Source organism: Equus asinus, chromosome 13 (assembly GCF_041296235.1).
Source record: "Equus asinus isolate D_3611 breed Donkey chromosome 13, EquAss-T2T_v2, whole genome shotgun sequence".
NCBI lineage: Eukaryota > Metazoa > Chordata > Mammalia > Perissodactyla > Equidae > Equus > Equus asinus.
Window position 1 is genome coordinate 38,646,003 of NC_091802.1, and position 16,166 is coordinate 38,662,168.

At 56.7% G+C, this 16,166-nt stretch overlaps 1 protein-coding gene across 7 annotated transcripts in view; it reads left to right on the forward strand.

Moving 5' to 3' along the window:
- ARHGAP23 (Rho GTPase activating protein 23) overlaps positions 1-16,166 on the forward strand; it is a 79,863-nt gene that overhangs the window by 43,895 nt on the left and 19,802 nt on the right. For all 7 annotated transcript variants that reach the window (XM_070483113.1, XM_044744364.2, XM_070483109.1 and 4 more), the window contains 10 exons: positions 196-354; positions 582-693; positions 897-954; positions 2,194-2,337; positions 7,427-7,744; positions 8,809-8,870; positions 9,146-9,276; positions 9,872-9,993; positions 10,357-10,512; positions 13,748-13,826. In XM_070483113.1, the coding sequence (XP_070339214.1) occupies positions 196-354; positions 582-693; positions 897-954; positions 2,194-2,337; positions 7,427-7,744; positions 8,809-8,870; positions 9,146-9,276; positions 9,872-9,993; positions 10,357-10,512; positions 13,748-13,826 (1,341 nt within the window). The remainder of the gene's footprint in view (positions 1-195; positions 355-581; positions 694-896; positions 955-2,193; positions 2,338-7,426; positions 7,745-8,808; positions 8,871-9,145; positions 9,277-9,871; positions 9,994-10,356; positions 10,513-13,747; positions 13,827-16,166) is intronic.

The following is a 16,166-nucleotide window of genomic DNA, read 5'->3' on the forward strand; positions in this document are numbered from 1 at the left end:
AGGCAGGGCTGAACCTCCATGACCACAGTCCGGTGGGCCCGTTACCCTTGGCAGTGGGCACATGGCCAGCAGGGCCCTGGAGAGCTGGCGGGGCCTTGGGGGTGTGGTCTGGGTTTGGAGGCAACGCTAGGGGTGGGGGTGTGGGCAGGTTCAGCCTTCTGCCACCTTCACCCACCATTCCCTCCGCTTGCGCAGATGAGCCCACCAGCCCCAGCATTGACCTCCAAGCCAAGCATGTCCCTGCTTCTGCTGTGGTCTCCAGCGCCATGAACTCGGCTCCCGTCCTGGGTACCAGCCCGTCCTCCCCAACCTTCACCTTTGCCCTTGGCCGCCATCACTACTCCCAGGACTGCAGTGAGTGCTCCCCGCAGCCCCAGCCCCACCCGCTCCCTTGCTCCCCAATCCCCAGCGGTCTTCTTGGGCCTGCTGCTTGATGTCTGGCCACTTCCAACTGGCTTCTGCTCCTCCTGGGGCCCCAAGGGGAGGGTCACCTCCTGGCCCTGCCCAGACGGGAGGGCTCCAGGGAGGCCCCCGGTCATCTGCCCTGCTGACCCTGGGGCCCGATGTGGGTGGCTTTGCAGGCAGCATCAGGGCCGGCCGCCGCTCCTCCTACCTGCTGGCCATCACCACGGAACGCTCCAAGTCCTGCGACGACGGGCTCAACACCTTCCGGGACGAGGGCAGGGCTCTGCGGTGAGGCCTTGTCTGGACGAGGGGAGGGGTCATCACCACCACCCTGGCTGGCTGCTCCCTCGGCCCTGGTGGGGCTCTTGGCCTGGGGTCCTCTACAGACCGGGCAGTGTGCTGCCCCCCTGGGAGGCCTCTGAGGCTTGGGGCCTACAGGGAGGTCCCAGCTATACTTCCCCCATCCCTCACCCTCCGCCCTCGCTCCTCAGGCGCCTGCCAAACCGAGTCCCCAGCCTGCGGATGCTTCGAAGCTTCTTCACTGATGGGGTGAGTGGCAAGTGTGTGCGGGCGAGGGTGTCGGAGGGCTGCGGAGGGGCCCAGCCGTGGTGTAAGATTCCGGGCCTGTGGCTTCTGGGATCTGAAATGGGCTACTCCACTCCTGTCTCCCCCTTCCTCTCTACACCCCCGCTCCCTCGTGTCAACCATGTGACCCACCCTCCTCCATGGGCTCTGCCATCACTTAAAGATGCCGTGCACCCTCCCACCCGCAGCCTTTGCACTCGTCCTCCCTCCGTCTAGAATGCCCTCCCAGAGCCACATGGCTCACTTTTTTACTTTCTTCAGGTTGTTTTAGGCCTTCCCTGAAATTTCAGCCTTCACCCCTGACATTCCGGGCCTCCCTTCTCCACCTCATGTTTTTCTCCTCAGCACTTCTCAGGTTATAAATGTAATAAATGTGTGACCTGTCTCCATCCTTGCCTGTGTCCCCTGCCAGAATGTAAGCACTGAGGGCAGGGAGTTCATTTGGCTCGTTCACTGCTTGACCCCTCTGGGTCCCCTGCACCGGGGAGGCGCTCGGTCAGTATTTGCATGATCTCTTCAGGGCACAGGGAGACGCAGGGTTGGGTGTGATGGGGAGTCTCCAGCCTCACGACCTGGGGAGATGTAGGGCTCGTTCTGAAATGGCCTTACCTCTTTTTGGTTATGGACCGACTAGAAAAGCCATCTTGATTTCCAACCCTCGATAACTTCGGTTCATTTAACACCTTGATGGTATTGTCATCTGGCTTATTCCTTATCATTTCCTCTGCTTACTTAACTCTCCCTTGACATGTCACCTCTGTTGCTGGAGTCCTGTTGACACTATCACTTCCTCTGTTTAACTCCTTCTGGACATGACTACCTGCTCCACTAACTCAGTCTCTGTTGATGTTCCCACTTCCACTGTTTATTTAACTCTGTGTTGACACATGATTTCCTCTGTTTCCTTAATTCCTTCAAGTCTATAAAGTTAGGGAAGGTTCCAGATTGGCTCTTCTAGCGTGGCGAGGCATGTGGTCTGCAGGTGATAGCCTTTCCTTCTCTCTGGCTTCCCCATTGTATATGTCTCATGATCTCAACACAAGTGGTTCAGAGAGGGCAAGCAAGGCCCATGAGGACACACAGCACTTTGGAGCCTGGAACAGGCATACACCAGGCCTGTGTGGCTGCAAGTGGTCCATGGGGTTCCTGAGATGCTGGCACTGTGGCAGCCACCCTAAATTGCCCTCTGTTGTCTCACTGCAGTCCTTGGATAGCTGGGGCACTTCTGAAGATGCTGACGCTCCTTCTAAGCGACACTCAACCTCAGACCTCTCAGACACAACCTTCAGTGATATCAGGAGAGAAGGCTGGTTGTATTATAAGCAGGTCCTCACCAAGAAGGGGAAGGTAAGATGGCTGGAGGAATGAGATGGAGGTGGATGGAAGCTGGCTCCTGCAGACCTCTCCAGCCTCTACACACACCCACAGCCTCTGGAGCCAAAGAGAACCAGCTGAGGCTGTAGCATGAGGGGTAGAGATTAGATGCTAGGAAGAACTTCCTGGGGGACCTAAAGAACTCATGAAAAAGAGGTTAACCAGAGAGGTGGTCTTTGCTGTGAGATGGATCTGGTTAAGTTGTGCTTGGAATTCTGACAAAACCATCCCACAGTGATCCTTGCTTGACAGATCACCCCAAAAATGGCCACTGGGGCTCATGGAAAATGAGGTAGCAAGGCCAAGGGAGGGGAGCTGAGGCCCCCAAAAGAAAGCAGAGGTCAGCCTTTCCGGGGCCAGCGAAGGTTTTAGTCTTTATCCTAAGGGCAGCCGAAAGCCCGGGGCTCTTTCAGGAGGGAGTTACAGCTTCAAATACCCAGCTGGCTTCCTGGGCAGTGAGCTAGAGGGGGCCCAGCTAGAGGCAAGAAGACCGGTTAAGAGCCACCACAGAGACCCAGGTGGGAGATGCAGGGGGCTTGCGCCAGAGGGGCAGTGTGGGGGGAGAAAAGCAGGATCCCAAGGGGACAAGGCAGGGTCCACGGAGTAGGAGCCTCTGGTTCCAGGCCGGCACTGTGGCTGAGGAAGAGGGGGAGAGGGGGCCCCCCTGCTGTCCCCTGCTGTTAGCATAAACCTGGGCTCGGCCCTCCACTGTGCCGAGAATCGCTGGCGGAGCTTCAGTGACTCACCTGCCCATGACTCAGTTTCCTCGTCTGCAAATGGAGCTAATAATAAGCCCTGGCTCACTCCCTGTTGCTGAGGATTCTCTGAGATGATCTAAGCAGAGGGTTTACCCAGCGCCTGGCATGGGGCAGCTGTCCTCCTGCTTACTGCTATTATTTGAATTTTCCACCCAGCCTTCTAGGGGTCTTGTGCCTGGGCGGAACATAAGCTTTGAAGTCAGACAGACTTGGAATTCCTGCCCAGCCACTTACCAAGCACATGGCTTTGGGCAACCCCCTTAACTTCCAAGCCTCCCTTTTCTGATCTGTCAGATGGGGCCAGAGTTATTCTCCTCCACGGGCCAGCAGCAGGTGGAGGGACGTGTGCAGCCCAGGCAAGGCCGGCGTCGTCATTGTGCCCTCAGCCAGTCTGCGCATAATGATTAAGGGCCTGCTTGCTCTGTTCTGTCCTCATTGAGGTTCTGGGGACCTCGTGGTGATGGAGCCGGGCCAGTCCTGCCCTGCTGGGGCTCACGACGAGCAGAGAAACACATGTTGTATAACAGTGTCCAGAGCATGACTGTTATGATGGGGAGTCCGGGAGCAGCATGGAGTGGGTGACCCCGACCTCGGCGGGGCGGGAGAGGATATCGAGAAGGCCGAGGTGTGAGGGATGTGTGGGAATCCACAAGGTGGGAGGGAGGGGCGTGGTCTGACAGGGGAGAAGCCCTCCTGCACAGGCTAGGAGAAAGGTGGGGAGGGGGTGTTGGGAGGCTGCGGGCCAGGGCAAGAGGTGGGAGTGCGGTGTGTTGGGTGCCTGCTGCTGCACGTGAGGCCTCGTCACTCAGGGCACGTGTTACAGGATTTAAATGGGAGGTGGGAGGTGCGTGACGCTGGGAGGCAAGTGTTGCATCTGTGACAGCAGGAGACAAGGCCATTGCTCTCGTCCAGTGAACGAGGGAGGGGACCCTGATCAAGGTCGTGATGTAGAGCCGAGGAGAGGGGACAATTTAGAGAGAGATTCAAGGGGAAGGAAGGCCTGGGCTGCTGATGGCTGGGAGGTGCGGGAGGATGGAGGAAGTGGCTCTGGGTCTCCGGGCTTGGGCTGTGGGGGTGGTGGGTGGTGGGTGGTGGGACCCTCCCCTGAAGCCAGAGGGCACTGGAGGAGCAGGTTTGGGGAGGGGAAGCCAAGAGGTTCCTTTGGGGCCCTGTGGAGTCTGAGGGCCCTGAGACATACCCCCCTGGAGGCATCTTAGGGACAGAGAGCATTTGTCCATCAGGGTCCATGGGCACCTGCAGCCACAGGGGCGGGAGCGCTGAGGGAGAAGGCAAGAGACTAGCTGCACCTTGGGAGGAAATGGGGGATGGATACCAAGGAGGAGAGCCAGCAAGATGGCAGTGAAGCAGGAGGGGTGGCTTAGGAGGGGCAACAGGGCTGGCTCTGTGAGCAGAGGAAGGGGAGCCAGGTGTGCACAGACGTTCCCGCCCCACATCTGAGCCCCTCTGAGGCCTGGGGAGAAATGCTGACTCCCGCCTGCCAGGTAGCCTGTCCCCCAGCTCTGGGTGGCCCTGGCAGGCCAGCCGCAGTGTCTCCTGGGCAGGGAGAGGAGCTGGCTCTTTCTCCTTCCTGCCTACTGACCAGTTCTGAAGGACAGGAGCTTCCACTCCCACCCTGGTCAAAACCCCATTTCACTCGCTCCCTCGGTGCCATGGCCTGGGAGTTAGGAGGGGTGTCCCCAAGTCAGCTTCAGGCACTTGGTCTGTCCGGGGTCCTGATTGACAGCCAGATGTCTGTTCCAGCAAGTCCAGCCTCTCCTGCCCCCTCCCCACCCAGCCCCAGCCTCCTTCAGAGACCCTTGACTGTCAGGCACAGGAGGGGGTGGCGGGATGTGACAGGTCCCTGCAGCCACAGACCCAGCATTTGAGCTGGATGCAAGCTTAGAGACCAGCTAATTCACCTCTCATTTTGCCAACAGAGAACACTGATGCCAGGGGAGGGGGCTTGATGTGTCCAAGGTCACCTAGCTGGTTCAGTCTCAAAGGGCACCCTTGTCACCACCTCACTCTGACACTAAGCTTCTCCTGGAGAGCCTGGCTGTCTATTGCTCTGAGCGCCCCTGCTGGGTGCAGCAGGTCTGAGGGGATGGGCGGGGCTCGTGGCAGACATGGCTGTGCTCACCTGCCAGCGTGGAGAGTCCCCGTCCGGCTTGGTCTGAGGCAGAGGCTTGTGCTGGGCATGGGGTAGTGGGTGGGCCACCAGCCAGAGGAAGGGAGCCTTTGGTCTGACAGGGGAGATGGAGCCCCTGCCCTCAGGGTGCTCCGAGGACGATTCCTTCATCTATTCAGGAAATATTGCCAAGCACTTACCCTGTGCCCATGAGGCTCCAGGCTCTGGAATAGGGAATTGAGACAAGCTGCCTGCCCCAGGAGCTTACCATCTACTGGAGAGATCCACAACCGGGATAACCTGAGGGTGCAGTCAGCACTCCAGGAAAGTGATAGGGGCGAGGTGATGGCCTTCAAGTCGGGAGGGAGGGCGGAGCTGCCTTTACGGAGAAAAACATGGTCAGAGAAGACCTCGCTGGGGAGGTGATGTTGTTGATATTGGAGCTCTAGACCTAAGGGCCAGAAGGAGGCAGCCACACGAAGAAGTAAGAGAAGGGGCTCTGGGCAGAAGGAAGAGCAAGTGCAAAGGCCTGGAGAAAGGCAAGGCTTGGCTTGCACTGGGGAAGCTCCCCGTGGCTTGTCAGAGTGAGAGGGAAGGAGGGAGAGAGGCAGGGAGCAGATGACAAAGAGCTGAGATTTGATTCCAAGGGTGGCGGGAACCCATGAGGGGTGCTGAGCAGGGGACAGACGCGACCCCCTTTACATTTTTAAGTGATGGCTGCAGCTGCTGGGTGGAGAATGGATCACAGGAGGTGAGAGGGGACACTGGAATGGTTTGGGCAGTTGTCCAGCAAGAGGTGTTGATGGTATGGACGAGGTGGCAGCAGGAGAGATGGAGACAGGTGATATTTTGGAAGCAGAACCGTTGTGGCTTCCTGGTGGGCTGGATGTTGAGGGGGAGGAAAAGGGCGGAGTCAAGGGCAACTCGCCGGTTTCTGGGCAACTGGGTGGATTTACTGAGCTGGAGAAGATGAGGGTGGCGGGTTTGATGGTGAAAGTCAAGTGCTCCACCGTGAGCAAGTAGCATGGGAAGTGCCCGCGGGGCATATGAGTGGGGGAGCAGGACTGGACTCAGGAAATGCTGGGCCAGGGCACACTTGGGAGTCGCTGCCAGCAGACAGAGGGGATGTGAAGCTTTGGGCAAGGATGATGCTATGGGGGAGGCATGCAGGGAGGGGGACCCAGGACAAAGTTCGGGAACTCCCCTTCCTTCATGGCAGGGTCTCAACCTCAGCCTTATGGACATTTGGGGCCAGATGATTCTGCTGTGGGGGCTGTCCTGGGCATCGGGCATATTTAACAGCATCTTTGGTCTCTGCCCACTGGATGCCATATCCCTTCCCCAGGTGTGACAACGAAGATGTCTCCAGACAAATGTCCCCTGATTCCCCAGTGGTTTGCCTGGTTGAGAACTACTGGTTTAGAGGATGGTGGGGGGGCGAGAAACCAGCAGAGGAGACTGAGAAGAAGCCTGTGGAATTAGGAGGAAAACCAGGGACCGTGGGGTCCCCCATGCCAAGAAAGGGTTTGGAAAGGGAGGAAGCAGCCCGCTGGCTCAGAAGCCACTGAGAGGTTAAGGGAAGGGCTGAGAAGGGCTGAGAAGCCACTAGTGGTTTTGGCAGCTTGGGGGGCCTGGGTGCCCTTGCGAGAGGCTTCTGGGGAAGGGGACACTGAGTGGAGTCTTGAGAGAGAGGTGAAGAAGTGGGGAGAGCAAGTGTGGCTGACGGTTCTTGACAGGCTCTGCTGTGAAGGGGAGCAGTGTGTGGACTGGCAGTGGCTTTACAGGACTGCAGAAGGAGGCTCACGCTGGGTGGGGGGCCTGATTGCCCGCCGCAGAGGCCCAGCTAGCCCTCTGGGCATTGCCAACGCCAGATGAGTGTTGATGCTAGTGTTTACAGAGAAGGTTGGGGACCCTCTGGGGGGACTGAGAAAGGTCACACAGGTGTCCAGGCAGACGAGGGGCTGAGAGAGTTGTTTGGGGACTGTGCGCCGGACGCTGCGCCAGGTTCTGGCAGGGTTGGACCAGGGGGGCTCCTGGCGGGCAGTGGGATGGGGGTCCCCGCTGCTGTCCACTGTCTGCGGCCTCTAGGGCCCCCTCCCGCTCTGGGGGCGGGGAGGGCAGGCCTGGCTTCTCACACCATCCCCCTCCGTCTCTCTCCTCTCGTGTCTCCCTGCAGAAAGCGGGCGGCGGCCTGCGCCAGTGGAAGCGGGTGTACGCCGCGCTGCGGGCGCGCTCGCTCTCGCTGAGCAAGGAGCGGCGGGAGCCCGGGCCGGCGGCGGCGGGGGCGGCGGCGGCCGTCGCAGGTGAGGACGAGGCGGCGCCCGTCTGCATCGGCTCCTGCCTGGTGGACATCTCCTACAGCGAGACCAAGAGGAGGCACGTGTTCCGGCTGACCACCGCTGACTTCTGTGAATATCTCTTTCAGGCTGAGGACCGGGATGACATGCTGGGCTGGATCAGAGCGATCCGAGAGAACAGCAGGGCCGAGGGCGAGGTGAGGGCCCCGGCGCCCCGGCCGGGCCAGGAGGGCAGGGCGGGCCCCAGGGCTGCCTCTCACCTGCCGCAGACCTACCTCCCTTCCGGCCCTGAGCCTCAGTGCCCGCTTCCGTAAAATGGGCTCACAGGAGCCCCCCTGGCGCGTGCCCACCCAGGGTTTGGAGTGAAGAGAAAATGCACGGCTCACAGAGCACCTGGCGTCCCTAGTGTGCCATGACTGGCAGTAACAATAATAGCTATAGGAACGAGAGTAATTATTATTATTATTGTTATGACTGCCTTGGGCAGGCTCTGGCACAGAGGTCAGCTCCAGGCCAACCTCGGCTTCTGGCTGGGGGTCTCATTCCAGAATGAGGTGCCCCCGTGCCAAAACTGTGGCTAGCCCTTCTAACAGGGCTGACCTGTCTGCAGGGGCAGCCGCCCCCGACCTTGGGAGGAGGCCAAGAGGATTGGCCTTTGGCAGCAGGCGGCTGGGGTTGAGCCAAGGGCTTTGGCAGGGACTTGGGGAGAATTTTTTAAATGGCGCCCCCTCCTGGGCAGCTGCAGTTGCACACCAGGGGCCTGGGCTGGGCTTGCCCGCTCTGCTGGCTCTGTCCCCCCCAGGACGTTGTTTTCCTCACCACAGGGAGGAAAGTACCTGGAATCTGGGGAACCTGGCTGGGCTGTCCCCAATAGGGCACAGTCCGGAGGTCCCAAGTCACCTTCATTATTGCAGTAGCATGCACCTCATGGGACACCTCCTCTGTGTCTTGCCAGGACTGTCATGAGTGCTACGTGCATAATTCTGCACCCCAACCCTGAGGTCGCCATATTATCTCCTCATGTTACTTTACTGCTGAGGGGACTGAGGCTCAGAGAGGCTAAGTGGATTACCTAAGGTCACACAGCTGGTGAGGGCGTGCTCTGGAGTCCAGCCCTGGTCTTCCTCGCTCCAGGGTCTGTGCCCTCCAGCTGGCAGATGGAGGAGAGGGGAGGCGAGGCCGAGGCAGGGGCCAGGGATGAGCCCTGGGTGGGCTGGCCGTGGGCACTGATGGGGTCTGCTTTCTCTTCCCTCTCCTCCAGGACCCCGGCTGTGCCAACCAAGCTCTGATCAGCAAGAAGCTTAATGATTACCGCAAAGTGAGGTGAGGCCCAGCTCTCATGGAGCAGTCCTGGCCATGGGGTGAGGGGGATTCCAGGCAGAGGGCATCCTCCTGGCCCACCTCCAGGCCTGGGGCAGCCCCCGAGTTACCCTCTGCTGGGGGCAGGGAAGGCGGCAGGGACATTGCAGCCTCCAGTCCCCAGAAGGGCATGGAGGGATTGTCCAGGGATGGAGGGGCTGTCCGGAGTGGTGAGCGGCCAGGGCAGGTGGTGTCCTGGCCCACCCGATGAAGACCTCTCTCCCCCTTCTCCTCCACAGCCATAGCTCTGGGCCCAAAGCCGATTCCTCCCCCAAAGGCTCTCGTGGCCTGGGGGGCCTCAAGTCTGAGTTCCTCAAGCAGAGTACAGCACGTGGTCTCAGGACTCAGGACCAGCCTGCCGGGAGCAAGGGTAGGAAGGGGGCTCCTACCGGGGTTGGGGGGCTGCCCAGGAGCAGAGGGATTGTGTGTGCCTGTGGGTGTGTGCTAGTGCTGTCCTGGCGTGTCTGTGCACGTGTGTTTGCCTGTGAGCACCTGGGGCTCTCAGGGTTTCAGGGCTGGAAGGGCCTGGGGCCTCATTTCCCTCCAGGACCTCTCAGCTGGGTGGTCCTCCAGTCTCTGCTGGTGTCCCTTCAGGAGTGGGAGGCTCATCCTCTCTGGAGGCAGCCTTTTCCGTCTTCACACAGTTTTGGCTGTTAGAAAGTTCTTCCTTTGGTTGTACCAGAATCTATGGCTCCTGCCTGGTAGTGTTAGCCCTTGAGGCCATACAGAAGTCCTTACAGTACTCTGAGGCTTCTCTCCTCTGGGGCAAACACCCTCATCCTTTGGCCTTCTCTCTCAGTATATAATTTCCCATCGGCCCTCAGCATCCCAGGTGCTTCTCTGATGGAGTCCCCATGTGTCCAAACATACGTGAATGTGGCGGTGAGTGTGTGTGACCAAGTGTGGTTGCTGCCCCTCTCCGGGCCCCCACCTCACCCTGGTTCTCTCTGCCTCCTCCACCCCAGATGACAGTGCTGCCGCCCCCAAAGCCCCCTGGGGCATCAACATCATCAAGAAGAACAAAAAGGCAGCTCCCAGGGCGTTTGGAGTCCGGCTGGAGGAGTGCCAGCCAGCCACAGAGAACCAGGTGGGCCCCTCTATTCTCCAGAGTAAGGAGGGAGACCGAGGCACAGAGGGTCAGAGCTGCACGGGTTTGGAACCAGCTCTCCACCTCGTCCTACAGACACAGCTGGGGAAACAGCCCAGGGAGGGAGCAGCAGAGCTGAGGCAGAGCCCGAGTCCCTGACCCTGGCCGTGCTCCCTCTCAGCCCATGGCGAGGCTTCGGTGTTATTTCTGCCCCCAGACTGGAGGCAGCAGGGTCCTCTTGTCCCCGCCATGGGGTTCCTGCTCTGGCCCTGCGCTGCCCCATCCAGGCCTCTCCACTTCCTCTGGCCCACCAGTGGAGAGCGCTTGCCTTCCCTAACACCCCCGCCCTGCCTCTGTCCCCAGCGCGTCCCCCTGATCGTGGCTGCATGCTGTCGCATCGTGGAGGCACGGGGGCTGGAGTCCACGGGCATTTACCGGGTGCCAGGCAACAACGCAGTGGTGTCCAGCCTGCAGGAGCAGCTCAACCGCGGGCCCGGTGACATCAACCTGCAGGATGAGGTGGGTGAGGCTGGGGTGTGTGGAAGGGGGGCCCAGGTGGCTTGTATGTCTATCATGTTCATTGTACCCTGCGATGTACCCGGCACTGGGCCAGGGCACCAAAATGGGCAAGACGAGACCTGTCCTTGCAGGCCGGCCCTGGGGACTGGCACCACCCCAGCTGAAGTTGAACAGACAGATGCGGTTGTGGCCTGGGAAACCCAAAGCAGGGGCTCATGGACAACAGTTTTCTGGGCCTGAGGACGAGTAGAGTCCACTAAAAGCCAGTGAAAGCCAGGAAAGGGCGTTCCAGGCAGAGGGCATGGCCTGGGCAGAGGCGTGGGCTCTGCAGGTGTGCCAGCTGTCAGCACACTGTCTATGGAAAGGGCCCGGCAGTAAATGTCGTAGGCTTTGTCACCACACGGACTCATGTATGTCGTCTTCCACTGCCTCCTTCTTCACAATGCTTTATAAATGTGAAAAGCATTCTTAGCCCAAGGGCTGGACAGAAACAGGCCGTCGGCTGGGTTTGACCTGCTGGTGGTGGTTTGCAGACCCCTGGCTTAGAAGAAGGGGAGGAAATGGTGTTTTCTGGAGCCAGCGATTTGGGTGGCTACAACATGGGAAGAGAAGGGGTCGATCAGATGAGAGAAGACCAGCTCTTGAGGGGAACTGACAACCACACTTAAGAGTTTGCAGCAGGTTAAATGTCAATTCTCTCTCAATAAAGCTAGAAAAAATATCCAAATAAATATTTCAATATAAAAACAAGAGTTTGCGGCAGGACGAGTGGTTCTCAAACTGTGTTTCCCAGAACCTGAGGGCCCCCAGAGGTGCTGAGGGAGGCCAGGGGCAGGGTGGGACCCCCAGCCTTGCTTGAACTAGAGTAACCTGCTTTGCTCTGGCTTTTTTATGTCAATTTTTTTCATATTGGGCTTTCATGTATGGGTTTATTTGACAAAAGGGGGCTCTGGTGAGAAATGTTTTGGAAAACACCCACTGGGAGGGTGAGGCCTGGCACAGGGGACAGAGGGCTTTTAATGGCTTCACTGAAGCCTTTGACCTTGATCCAATGGACAATAGGAAACCGTGGATGATTCTTCAGCTGGGGCGGAGGGTGGGGGGCGGTGTAAAAGAGAATGGGTTTGAGAAAGACTAGTGCTTTAGCTTATGCCTAAAGGATGTGAATGTGGGAGGCCCAGGGCAAGGCATCTAGGGAGGAAATTACTGATATGTTGGAAGTTCCATGGGTCAGGAGGACTCAGTGGTCCCAGGGGAAAGAGGGGGCTGGGAGCAGCTCTAGGAGTTGGCTGGAGGAGAGGGAGGAGCCAAAAGTCTGAGCTGGGGGCTGGGGACATCTGTCACTGGCAGATACTGGGGAGCAGGGCAGGAGAGGGAGGAAGTGTCAGGTAGTGGCCCCATTGGATTTGGGGTGATGGTTAGTCACCCACATGGGGGTGATGGCATAATCGGGCACCAGACAAGAGTGGACTGGAGAGTGGGTGTGGGGTCGTGCTGGGGCACGGAGGTGCGACCATGGAGGGAGCTGCTATCTGGGGAGAGGGTGGCCATCAGGAGTGTAGGGGCCGGGCTCTGAGTGGGGCCAGAGAGGGGAGCTCAAGTGAGGCCGGGGAAGAGGAGCAGATACTTGCGCATAGGAGGGGTCAAGGAGGATGGGCAAGGCTTGGTTTTGGCAGCTGGGAGATGAGAAGAGCCCATGCCCCAGGGCCAGGAGGTAATGGAGGGAGGTGGGCAGGAGCTGCTCGGGGTGGGGGTGGGGGGTGGGGGGTGTGCCCCGAAGCACATTAGCTGGCCCTTAGCCAGGGGGCAGGCGTGCCGAGTGTACTGGGCGTGTGGTTTTGTCTTACACAGCACTCATCTCATTTGTTGGGGGAGTGCGGGAAGTTAAGTGTTGTGTACAGGGTGAATCTAACTCCTGTTGAGTCTGTGGGGAGGGTATTGTTTGTGGAATTGTCTGGCATTAAGCTGCGGATCCACTGTAATGAGCACGTGTTGTGTGTCTTTGTTGAGGGTATTATGTTGCTTTCTGGGCATGAGTTACTGTGAACCGTTCCTATCAACTGTGCGGGGCAATGGTGCCCCCTGGTGGACAGAAGAGACAATGCCCCGGCCATTCGTTCATTCATTCAACAACCCTTCATTTAGACCAGGGTTTCTCAGCCTTGACATATGGGGCAGAATAATCTTTGTTGCAGGAGGTTTTCCTGTGCACTGGAGGAAGTTTGGCAGCATCCTTGGCCTCCTCTATCCACTCGATGCCAGTGGCATCCCCTAGTTGTGAAAAACAAAATGGTTCCAGACATTGCCAAGGTCCCTGGCGGACAGAATTGCCCTGGTTGAGAACTGCTGATTGGGACCATTTAAGTGCCAGGCTAACAGAGCTGGCCAGGTGATAGGAACACAGTAGGGGGTAAGACAGGATCCCTGCCCCTCCTGGAGCTTACAGGCCTACCAGGGAGCTAGGTAGGGAAAGGAAATGAATGCATACAATAATGATAAATTGTGCTGCGTGCCATGGAAGAAACGAAGTCAGGGCTGTGATACAGATGACAGGGCAGAGGTGATCGTAGCTGCCTTAGCTTTGATGGTCAGGGAAGGCCTCTCTGGAGGCGACATATAGACAGGGTGAGGAGCCAGTTATGTAAGGGGCAGGAGGAGGAGAGTTCTGGTGGAGGAACCAGCAGGTGCAAAGGGCCTGAGGCAGCAGGCGCCAGGTGGATGAATGCTGTGTTATGGGGAAGTAGAGGGGGTCCAAGGATGAGACTCTGCTAAAGGAGAAACACTGGGAAGCAGGAGCTGGCACTAGTAGGCCCAGTGGAGGTCCAATGGGCAGGCTCACGTGGAGTGAGTCTCGTTCACTTCTGTCTCCCACAGTGCCTGGACCAAAGAAGGCACCTGGTACTTTCTGTGGATGGGCAAGTGTTGGGGACCACTGGGCTGGCTGGAGCAAGGAGGGGCTGGGGCCAGGTGGTCAGGGGCTAGGACCTGGCTGGGGACTCTGTTCTGCTGCCATGACCCTGATGAGTCCTCTTAGCCCAGAGATCCCTGGTCTGGGCGGAGCTTGGTGTGAGTGGAGCCCAGGGAGGGCCTGGGGTGGCCTGGGTTCTGGAGCTGGCCTAGCTTGGAGGCATGGGTATCTGGGCTGGGCCTGGCTGGCCCTGGACCTGGGGGCATGGAGGTTTGGGGGCATAAGGCTGAGCCTGCACATGGTCTGACATCTTTGCCCCTTTCCCAGCGCTGGCAAGACCTCAACGTGATCAGCAGCCTGCTCAAGTCCTTCTTCCGAAAGCTCCCTGAGCCTCTTTTCACCGATGGTGAGCAGGGTGCAAGTGGAGGATGGGAGCGGGGGGACATGTGTCTGTGCAGTACCCGACCACGTTTTAAATTGGATTCATTGGTTTTACTTTTTGGGTTTTTATTTTAATACAAAAGAAACATGTACTTGTAAAAAACTTAGGTAATACAGACAGGAATCAGGTAAGATGAAGGTCCCTGTCATTCTCCCATCTCCTGTCCCCAGAGGTTTGACTAACACTTTCTTGGCATTTATTATGGGCCACGCATGACTGCCTACAACACTCCGTGAGGTAGGTACTATATCTCCTCTTTACAGAGGAGGAAACTGAGGCACAGAGAGGTTAACTGACTTGCCCAAAGTCACACAGGTTGCAAGTGTCAGAGCCAGGATTCGGCCCCAGGCATCAGGCTCCAGAGCCCAACTCTTGACCATTTGCCGAGCTGCTTATTAGCAGTTTGTTGTGTTTCCTTCCAGACCCTCTTACACGCAGGACAAAGACACACATACATACATAGGGTTTGGAGCTGGGTGAGTTCAGTGGTGTGCTGGTACATGTTCAACAGCTGGCTCTCGAGGGAAAAAAAGCCTTGATTTGTAGCGTTTTCCAAGTTCCATGGTATAAATACTCCCGCCATGACGTATTTCAAGCTCCCGACGTGCTGTCACCTACATGGAGTTGGGGAGAGATGCACACGATCGGCTCTCAGGAGCCCGTGTGAGCAGTCTCCAGCAACCACTGGGTGAGCTGTTCTTAACAGAAGGAGGCTTGTAATTCTGAGATTCCCTCAAGTCAGTACAAAGAGCTCTCCCTCATTCTCTGTTTAAATCAACCACGTAGTACTTCATAGTCTGGAGAGATTACAATTTATGTAATAGCTCCCCTATTGATGGATTTTTAGGTTGTCTTTAAATTTTTGCTATTACAAAACACGTCGCAATGACTTTCCTGGAACGTGTCCTGCACACCTGCATCGGTGTCCTCCGGGTCGATGCCTAGATGTAGAGTTGCTGGGTTGAAGTCCTGGTAAACATTTTTGAAAGCTCACGTCAAGCTGCGCTCGACAAGACGAAGGCGCTAGTTCACAGTCCCACTGACGGCACCAGAGAGTTTGCATCCCACACCCCATCAGCACTGGATGTTAGCCATATTTTCAACTTTTGCTAATCGGAGAGGGGAAATGGCACCTCATTATTGTTTTCTTTTTCATTTCCCTCATTTCTGGGGAGATTAACTCTCTTTTCATTAGTTTATTGGTGTTTTCTGTTCCCTCTGTAATTGTCTGTTCAGACTATGTGCCCATTTTTCTGTTGGGTTGTTTGTCTTTTTTTGTATTGATTTGTAAGAGACTAGCTCTTGTGTATTATGGATATTAACCCTTTGTTACTTTTTGCAAATATTTGCTCTTGGTCTGCCATTTGCCTTGTAACTTTTCAGTATAGAAACTGAAAACAAGTATAGTCAAAGCTGCTAATCTTCAATGGATTCTGCATCTCATGTTTAGGAAGACTTTATGGTTGTAAAAGTATTTTCTTATTTTCCTCAATCTTTTAATAACTTTTCTATTTGGCTCTGTAATGCAGTTAAATTTGTTTGTGTATTGCATGAGTTAGAAATGGGTTTTTTTTTCCCCCAACAAGATAGCTAATTGCCCCAGGGACGTTTATTGATACCCGCAGCTTTCCCCGCTGATTTGCATGCCGCCTTTATCACCTAGTGAAGATCCCCACAGCCTGTTTCTCTCTTTCTGCCTTATCCTCATCCGCCTTCTCTACCCGTTCTATCTTTTTAGTATGTTTCAGTATCGGGTAGGGCAAATCCTCCCTCATCATTCTTCCTTTAAAAAGTAATCTTGGGGCCGGCATGTTCCGCTTCTCTGCGGCCCGAGGTTCACCAGTTCGGATCCCGGGTGCAGACATGGCATCGCTTGGCAAAAGCCATGCTGTGGTAGGCGTCCCACGTATAAAGTAGAGGAAGATGTGCACAGATGTTAGCTCAGGGCCAGTCTTCCTCAGCAAAAAGAGGAGGATTGGCAGTAGTTAGCTCAGGGCTAATCTTCCTCAAAAAAATAAAAAGTAATCTTGGCCGTCCTTGTGCATTTACTCATCTGGCTAAGTTTTAGAATAAACTTATCACGTTCCATTTCTTAAGGTTCCCCATGGACTTCTCCTAAAGGGAGTTGGGGGAATCCTGACACAGATGGGGAGGGGTGTCTGGATGCTGAAAGGTCCCTCCCTCTCTCTAGGTGACCATCTCTTCTGACCTTGTGGTGTCCTTGTCCTGGAGACTGGGGCAAGGACCCCTTTTCCAGTATCAGCATGCAGCTCTGGTCTTATTTCTTCCCAAACGAACATGCCT